Raw genomic sequence first — 17,768 nt, 5'->3', positions numbered from 1 at the left:
TTAACCAACTGTGTTTCCACCTTTTATTGAAACCGTAAGACCCTTAAAGCTTTATAGGGAACACTAGTGCCGAAGGGCCAAGGACAAAAACTGTGCAGGTTTTAATGACCTCTTTTCTGTATAGATAAAACCTCCTGCCCTTCAGTCAACTCCCTCCATACTCAACTGGAATTCCACACACTTCCTGAGAGGAAAGGTCAGAAATGGCTTTTAGGTCAAAATAGGAAGCTCAGTAATGAGGAGCTTCTTCTAATGACCTTCACTGCTTGCAATAAGGAGGTGCTAGGCCAAACATCAATGCTGCTACAAAATCAACACCAAAAAAAAAAAGTTGTGTAAGCCACATGCTTATGAAAATAGGCACATAGTTTAGTGCTTTCATAATTCACAAACTAATGGCTTAAACTCTTACTTAACTTGTTTGCATGAGAATATGTGACTAATTTGTCTTAGGTTTGAAATCTGTGTGTTTGTTGGGCTTGTTTCTATGACAGTCGGTTAAAGGATCTCTGCAGTTAGGCATGAGTGTGTTTGGCGTCACAAACAATGCCAATTTTGGTATTATAAGCCTCCTATCAGGTTTTCAAATCTACATGGAAATAATTAAAAGAGAACAGCCTCAAAATGCAGAGCCAACAACACATGTTTTCCACTGTTACACAATGATGGTTTCCAACTTATTAGTCAGCTTCAGGGAAAAAGTGAAATGGCTCCAAAGTTGTTAAATAGCTGCATCCCTCCCACTATTACAGGCTAAACCTGAACTGTCTTTGCAGCTTTCAGGGGTGTGGTTTGTCTAAGTCACTTGTCTTCATTTCCTCGGAGCTCCATCTGCAGGGCAGCGTTTCTGCAGGTAGTGCGAGAGTAATCCTCCCCAATATAGTCATTGTTGGCTTAATGCTAGCCTTCAATTTAGCAGACACACCCTCTTGGGTAATCACTGTAGGATTTGGGCATTCGTGCCCGTAAAGGCCAAGCACCATTATTACAGCCGTTTATTTATTTGCTAAATGGTTGGTGGGAACAGATACTCCAAACTGCTGTTGTTACAACTTCATTTGGTTTCTCTTTAACTTTGTAGACACTAAAGTTGTCCTTGGTTGTGAAACTGCTGCCTCTGTGTCTGCTTTTGAATTCCTGTGTGCCCTCTGTAGCCTCTTCGATTGTGTAGTTAATGATGAACTCACACAGAGCTCAGTTTAAAACAGGTGCGGAAGTGGCAGAAAGCTGCTTGGTTTCCTGCTGAGGGCGCAGTTCCCCTCAAAGCAATTGGCGTTGATCAAAGTGCCTTGCAAAAGTATTAGCAACCCTGGAACTCTAACAGATTTGTTCACATTAAAACCAGAAAATTTACTGTATTCTTTTGGGATGTTATGCGGAAAACAAACACAAAGTAGTCCATAATTTGAAAGTGGAAGGAAATGTTTCTGAAAATAAAAAATGATGGGGTACAATAGTATTTCATTTGGGATACATTGAGGAGAAGTATGCATCTGTCAGTAGAGTGTCACTGGGTGAAGTTCTATGAAGGTCTCAGAGGTTTGTAAGAGAACATCAGTGAATAATATCATGAAGACTAAGGAACAGAACAACAGCTCAGGGATACAGTTATGAAAAACAGTAAAATGCTTCAGCATTGAATTAATAAATTCTTACTGAGACTGAGCTACTTACAAAAACAAAATCCCAGTCGGTGTCAATCTGCTGGAAGATACTCTGAAATATTGACCAGCTGCATCTTCTGTCACTTGTTTAATTATGCACTGCTTTGTTTTGTCCATTGGACACATTAAGGATCATTGTTGTTGGAAAATGACAAAGTGTTAGAGAAAGGGGTCTGAATACTATTACAAGGCTCTGTTGACACACTGTTTTCTTTCAGTAATGGTTGTGTAACTTGAATTTGTTTGACTGCAGTTGTTTCAGACCTGAATTTTCTCACTTATATATATTTTTTTCTAAAATTGTTGATTATGAGCCGTGCTCTGGTGGCCAAATAAGGTTGAAAATGTGAGGACCCTGAAGTCCAAGGTACACTGGGCAGTTGTCCAAAACACATTCCATTTGTATGTGCAGCTGAAGGTTGCTTGCTGTGGTGAAATTACAAGCTCATAGAACCAGAAAATTATTATGAACTGCTGCAATTCCACATGACATTTTCAATTTGTGTGTAGCGCTGTACATAAGGTGCATAGAAGCAGAGTGTGCACTACATGTGCTACAAATTCTATTTTACTCGACTAAAACAATTGGTGTAAGTGTAATTCAATTTCCTAGATATGTTCATGGGTGCTCCCGAAGATCTATAGATGCTTGGCATAGATTTATGAGTTTAAACTAGTTTGTCTCTGCAATCACACACCAGAAAAACAAAGGATTATAGCTTGCATTCAGGTGTGAGAATGGGGTTACTTCAGCGATAGCAACGGAAGGTATGATTAATAGTGCTGCAGCTTGCAGTTTTCTGAATCTCCTTATTGCAAAAACCACAACTGCATGTGTTTCGAAAAAAAAAAAAAGAAGAAATCAGTTGTTACTCCTTTGTGATAATCTCCTTGGCGAATAGAACTGGCCAGAGCTTGTTCAGGCAGACAGATCACCAACCTTTGTCACGGAGCATCTGTTTTCACAGAAACAAGGGAGGATGATTTTATCATCACACACAGGAGCACAGGCACAAGTCATTCACCCCCACAGCTGCACACACTGACTGAAGATCCATGTGATGCAACCTCAACCGCTTCCTTTGAACAGTTCTCATACGTGCCAAATCAGTGTTGTGACGATGCTTCTGGATGAAACAACACATGTTACTTGTTCGTAGGTGGAGAAAAAGACTAATTCATGGCAAGTCTGGTGCTGCTGCTCACTTAGTGAAGAAATGACTCAGGGAAATGTTTGGTTTGGACTCCGAAAAGCCTTTAAGCAATGTTAATGAATGATCCAATACCAATGCATTAATAGGAATGGAAATGTGCGCACAGTATCCTTACAGAGCTGGATTCTTTCCCCCCTCTCAACTGCAGCACAGCTGTCCTAACATCACCCTAACAGAGAGAGAGGAGTGAAGCAGAGATGTTTCCACTTAAAACCAGTTCTACAGTATTCCATCGCCATTTGATGTAACTGTGAAAGTGTGGTTCAAAATGCTCAGTGTTGCTGCATTCCAAAAGGGGTTTTGGAAATTGTGATGAGATAACAAGAGGTCACATGCTCTGCTTTGAAAAAGTGAGTTCTGTTGTCCGTTTGTGCAGCCTTAAGTTCAGTGAACTCATTTTGTATGAGAGATAGAAGTGGAATGTGTGCGTGTGTGTGTGCAGAGAGAAGTCTTTCAACACCTTTTGTAGGATCAGAGAACTCCACCATTTATGCAGCCTTTCTATTTTTAAGCAGCCCAGTTTGATGTCTATTCTTGAGCCACTCCCTAAGAGTTAGCGAGAAAATGAGTCTTCCTTTTTCTGGAGCAGTGTCTCTTGGCTCCAGGCAGCGTGATGATGATGATGGTGACACAAAGGATCCTCTGTGTCACTTGGCTGTGATGCAGCAGAGTGGAGCACGCCACACAGAGCGATGCGGCTTTTTCACAGCATTTCAGCTGCAATTCACTTCATCTCTCATAGAGCAGTAAAAACTGTTTGCAAACACGAGACCAGATATTTTAATGTCATTTCGTGATTAATGAACAGACATATTAATAAGTGAGAAATATTTTGAGGTTAGTTTGAGAATATAATAGCACCACCTGTTGGTAGGAAATGGCCTCAATTTGTCTTATTGCAAGGACCTACAAAAAGAATAGCTTTAAGGCACTATTTTGTGTACAAAGTAGCAACATCAGCGTTTCTCTGTGATTGTGATTTTCCATCTGGTACAAGCCCAAGTGACTCATTTTTAAAAGCAGATATTTCCTTTTTTAGTTATTTAAGAGAAGGTAATTTGTTTTGAATGGAAAAGCTTTAAGTTGAACAAGTGCAATTTGTCTTTACCCCCCCCCCCCAATAATCTCTAATAAGACTGTCAGAGACCTGTCTCCATCACACTTGGGAACAGTGACTTAATACCAGCTATGATTTAAATTAATTAGCAGTTCAAAGCTAAAAAAAAAAAAAAAGACCTTTAGACAAAGTTCGATTACTGTCCAAGTGCTTCAGCTCAAAAAGTGAAAGGAGAATGGAGGGCCACAGAGAGCGACTATAGTTAAACTGATTAGAAAAAAACTAATTAAAATCACTATATCTACTCTATGTTCTATCAACTCTCAAAAAAAACAAATAAACAAAAAAAAAAAACAGATCAGATTCATTTCATAAATTATAAACCAAAAAATTTTCTATCAAAAGCAATTTTAATATATTCATATAGATGGATTCAGATTCTAAATATAATAAAATATATTCTTATACTGCATACTGTCTAAGAAAACCAGGTTAACTTTAGAGAACACCTTCTTCCAAAGCAAGCTTATGTTAAAACATAACTAGTTAATTTTTGCCACTTTTCTTAAAGACAGATATAATAATTTAAGCAATTGGAATACTATATTTTTCATCGTTCACAACTTCACCGTTTGATAAAACAGGATGAACTAACAGAAGCATATTACATGGCTCCCTAAATCATCAAGTGGGTAAACTTTCATCTGAAACTGTCCAGTTCTTCATCTCCTTAGTTTATCAACTGAAACGTTGACTTTCTATGTTCAGCCACGCATTTTTCTTCCACTCAACTTTTCATTGAATTGCAAGCTTCTTTGGCAGTGCAGCTTACCTCTTTTGTAAAGCCTGTCAATAACTGCCTGCAGCAGTCAAGTCAGCATTCTTTCCATTGGTTGCACAGATCACAATGTATCAATTATGTGTTAAATGATCTAAAATTATACTGTAATTTTCAGAGGAACTGAAATTTAAACTTAGATTACCTGTTAAAAAAATAATCAGAATTAAATTAGCAGAACATGCTTGGAAGAAGTGTAAATAATCTATACCTGTTTCATTTTTTGGATGGAATTACTTAAACTTTCTGAAAATTTGCCTTCTTATTGATAAAACCAATTCATTTTAATTGTGTCTTAAGTAAGGCGGTAATTCATGTATTTTGTCAAACTTTTAAACTTCCTTTGACCAACCGCATTGTTTCATTGTTTCAGTACTGAAGGCCACACATGCTCTTGATGCTACAGTTCCTACTGAGTGAACAAAGCAAGAAATCCTGTCGGGAGGCCCTGTGTGTCTGTGAGAGCACGTGGGGCATGCTTCATGGTTTTACATGGTTTTATAAGAGCATTAATCTTCTTAATCTGGAGCTCTGAATAGAATTCCTCTAATATGGGGGCAAAACCCAATAGTGATCACTTTGCTTTACAAAACCATGCAATTTAACATTCCATGGTTAAATTGTAAGTTTTTTACTTACTTGATGCAGCAGATGAATGTTAATTGAATGAAATTATTTATGTGCAGATGAAGGAAACTGTTTGAGTGAACACAAAGTTTTACACTAAATAATCTTGATTCATGGAGCTGAGTATCTGTCGCCCCCCAGTGTTCATAATGGGTAAGAGTCTGTTTCACTGACGTCCTCTTCCTGTTGCCAGCAACTGAGTAATCAAGAGGCTGAGATAAGCGTTCCAGAGTATTTTATTTTTATACCCTAAAAACTTCCTCTTTTGAAATATAAACTATTTTTAAGAAATACAAATGATTTAAGTTCTTTAAATGCCACAGTCTGAAATCTTTCTCACAATGAAATAAATGTTAGTAGAAAAACAAGTGTCATGCTATAAAATCAGTCTTTTCTTCGAATGTGCAGAATATGGATATCGGGACTGCTGAACTCTGGGTCCTGTTTGTCAGAAGGGATTGTTTCATAGACGAAATTTCGTTGCAGCAACTGAAAAATGAAAAAGCGAAGCAGCAAATCAGACATCAAGAATATTAAGCTGAAAAAAAAAACCCTGTTTCTATCTATACCTCAAAAAACTTATTTTCCACTTCTGGATTTACGCCCTCGGTGCGTTGCTCATAGCAGCAGATAATGGAGGTCTCTGGTCCGGAAAGCTGCTTCAAGGTCTCCACCAGTGGACCTATAGACTGTGCAGGATTGAACCATGACGAGGAAATCAGGAATACAGTAAATAATATGTTTTATAGTCTCAAAAATATTATTATAGTGCTTTATTAATGTATTCATTCCTGTTGTCATGTTATATCTTCAAACCACGGAATATCTTGGAAATCTTATGTGGCAGACCAATGCAAATGAACAGATATAAACTAAACAATCGCATGTTTATGTTTGCTATCCAACTGCAAGGTGAACCTCTACCCTGTTTACTGATTTTGTCGTAAGAATTTCAATATTACTCTTTGCTGACCTTAGTGACTCCAGGTAGGTATTTTCTTTAACAGTACACTCACGATATTTGTCATATCAACAACTAGTCTTGCCTATCCTGTTGATTTTTCCAGCTCATATCATATCATGGGCCTCTTTACTTGAGTTTTCTCAAGGAAACTGACAGAACTGAATTTTATTCAGCAGTACAAAAGTGAAGAGGGCCAAATACAAATGCATTTGAATCTTCTCTGATTTTTATTTGTAATATTTACTCTTCATAATTATGCACTACCTTGAGTTGAATATGTGGATAAAATCCACATGAAATAATTGAAGTTGGTGATTGTAAAGTGACACATTTGAAATGCACAGTTGAATTTAATCACTTTCATAAGTGAGTAAGTAGAAGAAAGTTTGCACAATACCTGCTCATAATATATGCAATCTGCCATGATAATGCAATGTGGAGGAGGCAATAGCTCAGACACATTCTCACCCCTTCAAAAGCAAAGAAACAGGTTAGAGTTTAGCAAATATGCAGCTTGTAAACATTTTATCAATCCAGTGCAATATCAAACAGAAGTACAAACCATTTCAGTACCTTGGCAGATATGGACCCACTCTGAATGAGTGTCTGGTTTTCCTGAATATTCACATTCAGGAGGGACTGCAAATCTTCCAGGTCTGTTACGATGACATGAGCACTGCAGAGAATTATACATATATAAGTAAAGGAAGATGCAAAGATTGAGGGAGCGGGGGTGATTAACAACAACAAAAAAGTCTCACCCGAGTGTTGCTGCCATCAGACCAACTGCTCCTGTCCCAGCACCTAATTCCACCACCCTCCTGCCGCACCACACGTTGACTCCTATCGACGGGTCATAAAACGTTTTAGTCTCCAAATATTTAGCAAGAACAATGGCTGCATCCCAGACGACACAACCAACGTCTCCTATGTAGCACTGTTTCATTCTTAAGACGGATCCGTCATTCTTTTCGATTTCTCTTACAAAATACTTGCTATTGTCTATTTCTGCTGCCGCCATGTTGACCAAAGTTGGAGTGATTGGTGTTATGACTGAGAGAACTTCCGGTCCTGTGCGAAATTATGTCCCCCAGTGAAAAACTGTTCCCCTTGTGTCGGGAGCGCGTAAGTAGGTGAAGAGGTGGGGAGGTACAATCTTTGGTAGCTGCATTTTCACTCGGTGGGGGACCAAATATTTCTCAAAAATACATAGAGGGAATACCTCTGACTCCCCAGCTCCAAATTATGTTTCTTAAAAGTCAAATATCCCGCTAGGCAGGGCCGGGGGACCGACATTTTGCTGTTACAACCTTTCTTATTTTATCAAAACAAACTTTCGGTTCAATGAGATTTCAATCTCGTTGAAACATAGACGTTCTCTTTACAATCAGACACTGCCCATTAATTTATTGCAGTTAAACGCTTTCCCGGAAATACACCAAGGTACCTTTCAAAATAAACTTTTCATTTGCCAGTAGCGATAACCTCATGCGCAGATGCTAACTTCCGTTGTTTCTCAATGTAGCCATTTTGCTAATTGCTTGAAATATGTTTAAAACCTCTCTTTCCTGTTTGTTTAAGTCTGATAGATTTTAACATATATAGGGTACGCTACTTGGACTTTTTTACCACTATAATTTTTTTGTGAGAATGTAAAATGTATCAGAACAATACAGAAGAGATAACCGGCAGTGAGACCTCAGACGCTGGGCAAGCCTGTGGCAGAAGCGGCCTGAAGGAAGCCACCGCCTCCGGCTACTCCTCGTCTTGTTGTCCTGAATCTCTCTCCTCCGCTCTGCCTTACCGAAGTTCAGATTTTCACATTCCCAGTTCAAGTCATGCTCCATCACAGCCAGGAATTGCCTCAGGTGATTTTAAAAACTATGAATTATGCAAGTTTTTTTTTATTTTTTTTTTTTACTGTTTGTCAGGTTACAACCACACTTTAGTTCATTGGTATCTTGTGCGATTGAACCTAAATAGAAAAAGATACGTAGCTTTCAAATCTTAAACTGTTCAAGTATTGCCACAAAATTGGCATTTGGTCTGGGCTTGCACGCAGACATTCTACAAGTGATCCTATTGTAGCTCTGAGCATATTTTTAGACATTTTCCTTTTGGAAGGCAAGCCTCCATCCACTTTAAAAAATTTTTGCAGAATATTTTCTTCCAGAATTTCCCTGTACTTACTTCCAGATTTTCCTACTAGAGCTAAGGATCGCTGCAGCTCCTCCAGAGCTACCTTGCTGGTCTGATTCACACTGTTCTTGCCCAACCTGCCTGTTTGTAATGAACAAAAAGAAACAGTTCTGCACACGTGAACATTTTTTTTAAAGCAAAAATATCTACAGTCTATGTGTTATGAAATTCAGATTTTATTCTGATAGTGTAGAATAGGATTGGTCCCACAAGATGAATTTGGTTTTTGACACGCCGGTTTTCTTGAAGGTCAGTGCCAGAATGGCGTCAGAGTGGGAAGACCAGCCTCGTCGGTTCTTATGTCTTCCACAGACACTTCCTCTGTTCGCTTTCCTGGAGGAACACCAAGACTCCGGAGGACACCAGGATCTACAGGACCGACAGGTTGACACCTTACACAGCCATGAGTTCCTGGAATAAACTTTATTTTAAGTAATCCCTTTTTGAGCTGATTCCTATATGGTCACTCTTGATAGGAACAAGTGTCTCGTCTGTTTCCACAACTTCTGGTGCCTCTGTGATAGTAGCGGTAGTTGAAGGGCGAGGTTTGGCCAGAGGAGAGATTGGCATGGCCAGTATTGATTTAAAATGTCCAGAACTTGTACTTTCTCAGTTTGCAGACACAGGGACATATGCCAAGGTAAGCCTATTAATTTCTTCCTGTGTGACTATTAAGGCTTAAAACACACAGAGTTGTTTATTTTTCCCTTTGAAGGTTATAACCAGGCTTCACATCTTGATGCCGATGGAAATCCTGATGCCAGATACAGCCAGTGAGAAGGGAAAATGGACAAAACTCTTCAAGCTCATTACAGAGAATTTTTCAGTATGAAAACATATTTTTAAATTTTTTTTTTCAAACATAAAAATCTATTGATTACTTTTAGTACGTTAAAGTTTTGTTTTTCAGGGTGTAAATCTCACTGCAATCCAGAGAAAGTACTATAATGAGAAGAAAGGGCTGGAGTACATACAGCAGCTCTGTGCTCCAGAATTTGGCACTGTACTAATGGAGGTGCAAGCAAAGTAAGCTGCAAAGTTCATGAAAGCATGAAAATATACTGGTCAGAAGTTTGGATACATTCATCATTAATCATTAACAAGAATGTTATATCAATTTTGAGGTTTTTACAATTCATTTGAAAAGTTCTGATGTGGAGTGTTGACATTAAACAGCTTGAATGAATTTTAAAAATGAGGACATTTGGTATTTGAGCATGACGGTTCTCTCAAAGACTCATTTAAACTTATCTGGAGGATGCAAAGTCCACTAACATGTCTGCAGAAATGGCCACAACATACAAACTATTAAAAATGTATGGACTACTCTTAAAAATCTATCTTAGTGCCATCCAATTTTTATGAGATCTAGTTATTTCTCTAGAACTTAAGGGTATTTATCAAAGTATGAGTTGGGGTGTGTATATTTGAAAAATCCACAATAAATTACAACTTGTATGCAAAACATTTGTTTTCGAAAGTTTTCTGAAGCTGTTACTAATTTCAAAACCCCCAAAAGGCACAATGTGAAGCTGAAAACAAATGTGATATTCATGCTGTCGATGTGTTTATGCAAACCTGAGCGGCACTGTTACTCTGTTATAACCCTGCAAGTTTTTATTTACCTAATATGATTACCATTTTAGGTATTATTGCCTAGCATCGGCAGCTGCTTTGCTGAAATACTTGGAGTTCATTCAGAGCTCATTTTATGCTGCCAAGTCTCTAAAAGTGATCTTTAAGGGAAGTGAACAGACAGCTATGATCGACTCGGCCTCTGCAGCTAACTTGGAGTTGGTGGTTAATAACAGAGACAACAGGTAAGAGAGAAAAATACCTGCAAAATCTCAATGTCTTTACATAATAACTGAACGCACTTTCAGTCTGTCTTTGTTTGCCTTTGGACAGAAGCGACTATACTCTTTTAGGAGTACTCAACCATACGAAAACACCTGGTGGAGCGAGGAGGCTTCGCTCCAATATTCTGGAGCCTCTTCTTGATGTGGATACTATAACCACACGCTTGGACGCCATTCAGGAGCTGCTGCAAAATGAGGAGCTCTTTTTCGGCCTAAAGAATGGTTTAGGAGCTTTTTATTAAATCATACATGTAAATTTAACAAATACAGGTGATGCATAACAATGTGTGTTCTTTCCCCCTCAGCAATAGGTCATTTCCTGGACATTGACCGGCTGCTCTCTGTTCTCGTTCAGATTCCAAAGCAGGAAACGGTGGGGGGGGGGTTTCACAGCTTTACGGTCTATAGATTTTTTTCTGTTGCTCACATTTTATGCATTTCTCATTAGTGGTACATTGTTAATCCTGCAGGCTCAAGCTGCTGAATCTAAGATTACGCATGTCATCCAGCTGAAACACACACTGGATCTGGTGCCACAGTTAAGGGTCTGTACCTGCTTGTCATCATTCAATAAACATTTATAAACCGATTTTTAAAAAGCCAACTGAACATTGCACATATTAAACAGGAGGTGTTAAAGACGTGCAGTACAGCTCTGCTGAAGGCATACAGTGCAACACTGGAGGACAACCGGTAAAGATGCTGTTTTTGCTTTAAACTCAAATTGGAAATGCGTACTAAATCAACCACTTCAACTGGCACCCTCAGTAAAGATATGTAAATATCCTTAAAATAATAAGCATTCAACACCTGTTTACTAATTGTACTGCACTTTATTGTAACTTCTATATTATTTTATGATTATTTACCATCTGTACCTCCGTCTATACTCTCTCACAGCTGATACATATTATGCTACCTTGTTGCTCTCACTTTTGTCTATTTGGGTTTTTTGTTTTGTGTCATCTTTAGTTTCCTGTAATCTTGTACACCTGTTCCTAGTAAATCTAAATATTCCTTAGATTCCATCTTGCTTATCTGCTGCCCGCATTTGGGTTCTATTCAATAATAAAATATGATTTCATTGTCTCATGAGTCAGAATAAGTCATGTGCTAATTTGGCCAGATGTGTAGGATTATTATTGTGTTGAAACCCATGATGATCTATTTTAATAGAAAAAAAGCCCATAGCATGACATACTCCTCTATACTTAACAATGGTTGTAAGGTACTTTTCCAAATATTCATACAAATATTTATCTTTCTAAATCAAACGGGTTCAGTTAAAGTCCCAATTTGAAGGCCGGATATTTCTAAATTTTACAGGAATAAAGTAGCCTTTTCAGCTTACATATTTGTTTGTCAGGAGTTTCAATAGAGTTTTCCTGTGCTTAACCATCTTCAAACTGTGTGCATTTTGTTTTCCTACAGATTTGACATAATCCTCGAGCAGATCAAGACGGTGGTAAATTACGATACCACATTTTTAAAAGGAAGCCTGAATATGCGGACCCAGAAGTGTTACGCAGTGCGACCCAACATCAACGCGTTTCTCGACATCGCACGCAGAGTTTACACTGAAATTGTAGACGACATTGCAGGTTCTTTAGTAAAAATTCTCTTGTATCATTTGTATGATGCATCCATATGTGATGGCTTTGTGTGCGTCCTTTTGCTGTGTATAGGTCTTGTGAACAAGTTGGGGGAGAAATACGGCTTTCCGTTGCGCACTAGTTTCAGTACGATCCGGGGATTCTTTATCCAGATGAAGCTGGATGGAGTGGGCTTACCTGAGGGCAAACTACCCCCAGAGTTCATCAAGGTAGGATTCTTTTAAAACGATTCCCCAAGCAGACTAAGTTGTGGAGAGACAGAGGCACACAGTGGAGCACTACTAGGTAGTAAAATAAACTAAACTAACTTCAGTAATTACTAAAGCTGCTTCTTGGAAATCTTCTATTTCAGGTCACCAAGCAGAAGAACAGCTATGGCTTTACCACTGCAGACCTGATTAAGATGAATGGTCGCTGTGATGAAGCGCTGAGGGAGATATTCCACATGTCTTATGTGTGAGAAGACAACTATCCTTTCACCAACAACTTTATAACTAATTTAAACCGCACTGATTAATTTCAATTTAAAACATGTTTTTCTACTAGGGCTGTTCTTCCCTAAAGAAAATCAAATATAAGGGCATGATTAGTAAATTCATTGTCTCATTATATCCAACAATGTCTTTGTAAAAAATGACTGTACCTTTCAGATCTTTGAAATATTTCACTGAAACGTTTTAGTGTGAAAAAATTTTTCACAGCAAAACAATACATGTTTTAGTCACTAAAACCATAACCAGCAACCCAACTGGAATATTTTAGTGAGAAAAAGCTTTTGAGGCTTGTCTCTATCATTAAATGTCCTCTGGAGGGTGCTATTTAAAAGGTCAAATTTATTATACTCCTCGTCTGTGTTTCAATAGGGTAATATGCCAACTTCTTACAACCATCCATGAGCACATCCACTGCCTGTACAAACTTTCTGACACTGTATCCATGTTGGACATGTTGCTCTCGCTGGCCAATGCATGCACAATCTCAGACTACGGTAAGTGGAAACCAGTTTAATCAATGATAGCGATAGTAAAAACCTTGAGCTTTTTAACATTTTGTCACATAGCAGAGACAAACATCAGTGTATTTTATTGAGATTTTTTGTGGTAAACTAGTTTTGTCACTCCACAAATCTGGCACTGTTGTAGATGACACTGAAACAGTGAAAGTGGTCGGGAAGGTAAGGATTTTGTTCCACAACTGATTATTGTTGGGTTGTTGGTTCCAACTTTCGCTCTACTTATATCAGTCATTTCGTGGCTCTGATTAATTGGCAGCCTACCTTCCATAATCAGTGATTGTTGTCTAGATATGTACAAGTACAAGCCACTTACCGTCACCCTAATCAGACCATTTCCATGGTGGACCATTGTGGTGGAAGCATCATGCCACCACGCTGCAAAAACACAAAATCTTACTAAGTATGGCCTAGTTCCTAGTAAAAATATTGTAGTCCACTTGAAATAAGACAAAACTAATAAATTACTTATCTGCACAATATAGGAGCTTGTTTTAAGTCAATAATGAATAAGTACGAGCTATAAGTAAAACAATCTGCCAGTGTAATAAGGTATTTTTCTCGTGTTAGAAGGTAAAATGCAAGGAGCAGTCTTGTTAATAAAAAATCCAAATAAAATTGATTAAAATTTGCAGATTGTAATCATTAAGTGACAAAATGTGAAAACGTTCATACTGTATTACCACTTTTCCAGTGCTGTGTACTCAGTATTACCTCCATGAGGTTTGATCTGCTGTCTAGAGGAAGGTGGCTCCATTAAACTGCCATGAACTGCTTGCTCTACTAAGCCTGACTCTCTGCTGGGCTCGGTTCTATTTGCATGTGGCTCCACCCCCATCAGCCACGTGGGTGGCGATTGCTGACCCTCAGCTGTCTGAAACTGTCTTTCCATTGATGCATGCTGACTGCCTGCCCCCCTTCTGTCCAAGCCAGCTTGTACTCAGATTACCCTTCTTACATAAGCCCTCACTGATGTGCTGTATTTGCAGAGACAACTGCAGCCGCCAACTGTCTGTAACCGGTGCATATTTTCACACAGAAATGGCTGGTTTTATGCTACTGTGGCTTATTTTACAACCAGCTTTCGGCTAATCAGGCATTTATTTAAATACACTGATGGATTCAGAATATTGCAAATGCTTTTACAGTATTTTGCTATTGTTGTCACTGATATGCCTGGAACACAAAACAGCAGACAAAAGTGACGTGATTGTGCTGTTCTGCTGTGGCCGCCAGTGCGTCCAGAGTTTACAGACACCTTGGCCATCAAACAAGGTCGTCACCCCATCTTGGAGCGAATGGCCCGACAGCAGCCTGTCTCAAACAATACCTACATCTCAGAGGGCAGCAACTTCATCATCGTAACAGGACCAAACATGAGCGGCAAATCTACATACCTCAAACAGGTTGCGCTGTGTCAGATCATGGCCCAAATAGGTCAGCAGCTTATATTCTAACCTTGTAAATTGTGCCCTGTGCTTAGCTTAATCTTGCATCATGACTTCTGTGTTTATGTTCTTCAAGGCTCTTTTGTCCCAGCGGAGTATGCCTCTTTCCGGATTGCTGATCAGATTTTCACCAGAATTGGTGTTGATGATGATTTTGAAACCAACTCCTCTACCTTCATGTTGGAAATGAAGGAGGTATAAGGGCTTTTTGGCTTTTTTTTTTCATAAAGGTTGCACAGATTACTTCATGTGATATCAAAATTAAGGCTTAACACTTTTTGTTTCTTTCAGGTCTCTTACATAATCCACAATGCAAGTGACAGGTCATTGACCATCATAGATGAATTGGGGCGTGGCACTAGTGCTGAAGAAGGCATTGGAATTTGTCATTCAGTTTGTGAATTCCTCCTTGGCCTAAAGGTGAAAAATGCACCAGTACAGTTGAATTCTGCCACTCCCCTTTCTGAATTAAAAACTAGATCATTCAGATTCCTTTGCTGTTTCTTAGCCATTTATCTCCTTTCTAATAGCTTTTAATACACCTTCCTGGTGAATGTAAAGCAGCAGAACAAACAAAGGCATCCGACATAATAGGTGTTTTGAAGGTGTGCCCGGTTTTCCTTCTTTGCAAGGCGTTCACTCTGTTTGCCACACACTTTCTGGAGCTCTGTCAGCTAGAGTCTCTCTACCCTAACGTGGAAAACCAGCACATGGAAGTTCAACACACACGCAACAGAGACTCTGGTGCTGAGCAAGTGGTGTATACATATCTGCTGAGTCGAGGATGCTCCGAAGAAAGACAATACGGTAACCGGTCTGTGTATTTCAGGAACAGTGTTGTTAAAGTTTGATATGAAAGTCATTACAAGACACAGTTTTTTCTGATTTAGGTTTGAGAGCAGCTGCGATTACCTCACTTCCTCAGAGTATAATCCAAGAAGCGAAATTGGTTGCCTGTAAAGTCAGCCAGCAGCTTCTGGTAATGTTCATAAAGATCAGATTTAGACATTTTGTTCTGATAGTTCTGTAATAGGTTATTCATACCCCTGAAACTAATGTGTTTCAGCTTTAAACTTCTCTCTTGTATGGGGAATTTATATGATAAATAAAACAAAATCAATTGCAAATTTGTGGAGAACTTTTTTACTGATAAAAATCCAAAAATTGTGACATGCATAGCTTAATCTGCTTTGAGTCCAAAGTTTTAAAAACTATTTTTTGTTGCAAAGCCAGCTGATAGTCTTTCCAGTTTTGCACATAGAAACATTTTGACCCATTCTGTGAAAACAGCTCAAGCTCAGACAGACGACTCAGACATCAATATCTTTTGCAACCCCTTAACAGCAGCAGGTTTTCTCTAGAATTAACTCAATTAATGCTCTTTCTAAAATGATTTCCTATCCCTATGTTTGAAAATAGGCATCTGTATTCAGGAGGATATTCATTTTTAATTTTTCACATGGTATGTGGATGTATGCCCTTTTTGCCCAGGTCTGTCAGTTTAGGTGGATGACCTTGCCTTGGTAGCATTGCAGATGTCATACTCTTTTCATTTTAATCTGCTGAACTAAACACATAGTGACATGTCAGGATAAAGTCCACACAAATGGGCTCTTTTAGATGACTTCTGAAGGCAGTTGTTGCCTGGATTTTATTTAGAGAAATTAGAGTAAAATTGTCTGAATCTAACTTTTTATAATTTCACTTGCCACGTGTCACTTTCCCCTCACTTCAATATTATTAAATATTTCCTGTTGCTCTCTGCCAAACATCTATTGTAAAGTGAGAAACTTAGTAAAACCTCATGGGATGGAGTGTGGTTTTTCATGCTAGTGAAAATATTTGCCACCATATTCTATAAAGATTTTGCACTTACGCTGTTAAAAGTGTGTAAGTACATAGGCTGACATTAAGCTGCCCCAATGCTAACAGTATTTTTCTGACATGACATTAATAACTGGACATTTTAAAATAATACATTTTAGAAATAGCCTAAAATTAGCATCTGTTTGACACTTTCAGGCCAAACGTCCCACTGATCCAGAAACACAGAGACAGAGAGCTGTGTACCACCTGGCAACTCGCCTCTTGCAGACTGCCAGAAATTCAAGATTGGATCCGGAGAGCCTGCGTATGTATCTGAAAGGACTGAAGAAGCAGTATGAGGCAGAGCTGCAGGCTGCAGCCCCAGCAAAGCTCAGTGACACAGAGGAGGAATGAATGACTCTGCCCTTCTTTAGGAAGATAACTGTCCTTTCATTGTTATTGACCAAACCTTACATGTTTAATAACTGTTGTTTTTAATTCTAACTGGTGTTATTTATTTGATAAGTTATTCTGCCTGGGCAGCTATATTAGTTTGATGATTTCCCTGTTATTCTGTATTGTTTGGTGTTTTCTGAAAATAATTGCTGGCTGATTTTATCAATTCAATAACATATGAATTGGTTATGCAGTAGTTTTTGTTGTTTTGGATGTTATGGAAAAACTATGAAATCTTCCATTTCCAATATTTTTCTATGTTTGTGGTTTTTTAAATTTTTTATAAGAGCAAACATATTTGCAATAATCATAAAAAATCTAAGCAAAAGATGAAATAAAAAAGCAATAAAATGTTAAATTAGCAATAAACCAAATGATACCTCAAAATTAAAAACAACACAAGAAAACTTGTATACACAATAGAATCATACTTGGCATAAATATTTTAACTTTTACTTGACTATTTAATTGCAACAGTGTTTCGTACATATGATCAATAAACCATAAGAACTAACACCAAAAGACCCCAAAACAGAAAACTGTCTTTTATCTCAAAAAAGAACTTTGAACAACAAAGCAGCAATCCAGTCCGTTTTCTCTTTTGCTCATGAACGGCACCTTTGGCATTGTCTTGTCTAGGGTGACTGATCACAACAAATGCAACACATGTGGCCTAGGTCCTTGAAGTCACTTGAAGCATTGACTCTAACAGTAATCCATAACGCTTTTTTAAATCTCCCCAAACTTATACTTTACTTCACAACCCTCTCAAGGTTGTAGTTATCTTTACTTGTTGACTTTTTTCTATTACTGATTTTTTCCTTCTACTCAACTTTCTAATAATGTGTTTAGATACTATGTAAGTAACATAGTATAATAACATAATAACATAGTGGCAAAACTTTTTGTATTGGTTATGTGTAATAGTCTAATATTCTGAGACTATCTGATTAAGACTGTAAGTCTTAATCATCAAAATTAACAGAAGTAATCATAAAAATATACTATTCT

At 38.2% G+C, this 17,768-nt stretch overlaps 2 protein-coding genes and 1 long non-coding RNA gene across 6 annotated transcripts; 1 reads left to right on the top strand and 2 right to left on the bottom strand.

The window, feature by feature from the left end:
* Positions 1–5,640: 5,640 nt before the first annotated feature.
* On the bottom strand, positions 5,641–7,621 carry vcpkmt (valosin containing protein lysine (K) methyltransferase). Its single transcript, XM_055038265.1, has 5 exons — positions 7,126–7,621; positions 6,927–7,040; positions 6,762–6,834; positions 5,970–6,089; positions 5,641–5,889 (listed from the first exon to the last, which is right to left on the bottom strand). Exons 1-5 carry the CDS (start codon positions 7,383–7,385, stop codon positions 5,785–5,787), a joined length of 672 nt encoding a protein of 223 aa, XP_054894240.1. The 5' UTR covers positions 7,386–7,621; the 3' UTR covers positions 5,641–5,784.
* A 58-nt stretch (positions 7,622–7,679) lies between these two features.
* Positions 7,680–16,978, top strand: msh4 (mutS homolog 4). 4 transcript variants are annotated; one of them, XM_055038262.1, is made up of 20 exons: positions 7,680–8,232; positions 8,813–8,947; positions 9,040–9,203; positions 9,279–9,389; positions 9,474–9,589; positions 10,210–10,383; positions 10,472–10,644; positions 10,728–10,795; positions 10,893–10,967; positions 11,051–11,115; positions 11,854–12,023; positions 12,108–12,244; positions 12,388–12,491; positions 12,899–13,023; positions 14,284–14,484; positions 14,572–14,690; positions 14,787–14,915; positions 15,128–15,302; positions 15,386–15,474; positions 16,518–16,978. In XM_055038262.1, exons 1-20 carry the CDS (start codon positions 8,022–8,024, stop codon positions 16,713–16,715), a joined length of 2,739 nt encoding a protein of 912 aa, XP_054894237.1. In that variant the 5' UTR covers positions 7,680–8,021; the 3' UTR covers positions 16,716–16,978. The 4 variants fall into 4 exon arrangements, with proteins under 4 accessions (XP_054894237.1, XP_054894236.1, XP_054894238.1 ...); XM_055038261.1 differs by having other exon boundaries at positions 15,026–15,302; XM_055038263.1 differs by lacking the exon at positions 15,386–15,474 and having other exon boundaries at positions 15,026–15,302; positions 16,518–16,635.
* Positions 8,819–13,819, bottom strand: LOC129365213 (uncharacterized). Its single transcript, XR_008606505.1, has 3 exons — positions 13,762–13,819; positions 13,364–13,425; positions 8,819–8,932 (listed from the first exon to the last, which is right to left on the bottom strand). It is a non-coding gene; the product is annotated as an uncharacterized LOC129365213 (long non-coding RNA).
* Positions 16,979–17,768: the final 790 nt, after the last annotated feature.

The sequence above is a fragment of the Poeciliopsis prolifica genome, unplaced genomic scaffold (genome assembly GCF_027474105.1).
Source record: "Poeciliopsis prolifica strain line A6 unplaced genomic scaffold, Auburn_PproV2 SCAFFOLD013, whole genome shotgun sequence".
In the NCBI taxonomy this organism is placed as follows: domain Eukaryota; kingdom Metazoa; phylum Chordata; class Actinopteri; order Cyprinodontiformes; family Poeciliidae; genus Poeciliopsis; species Poeciliopsis prolifica.
This window is presented reverse-complemented; position numbering and strand designations above follow the sequence as displayed.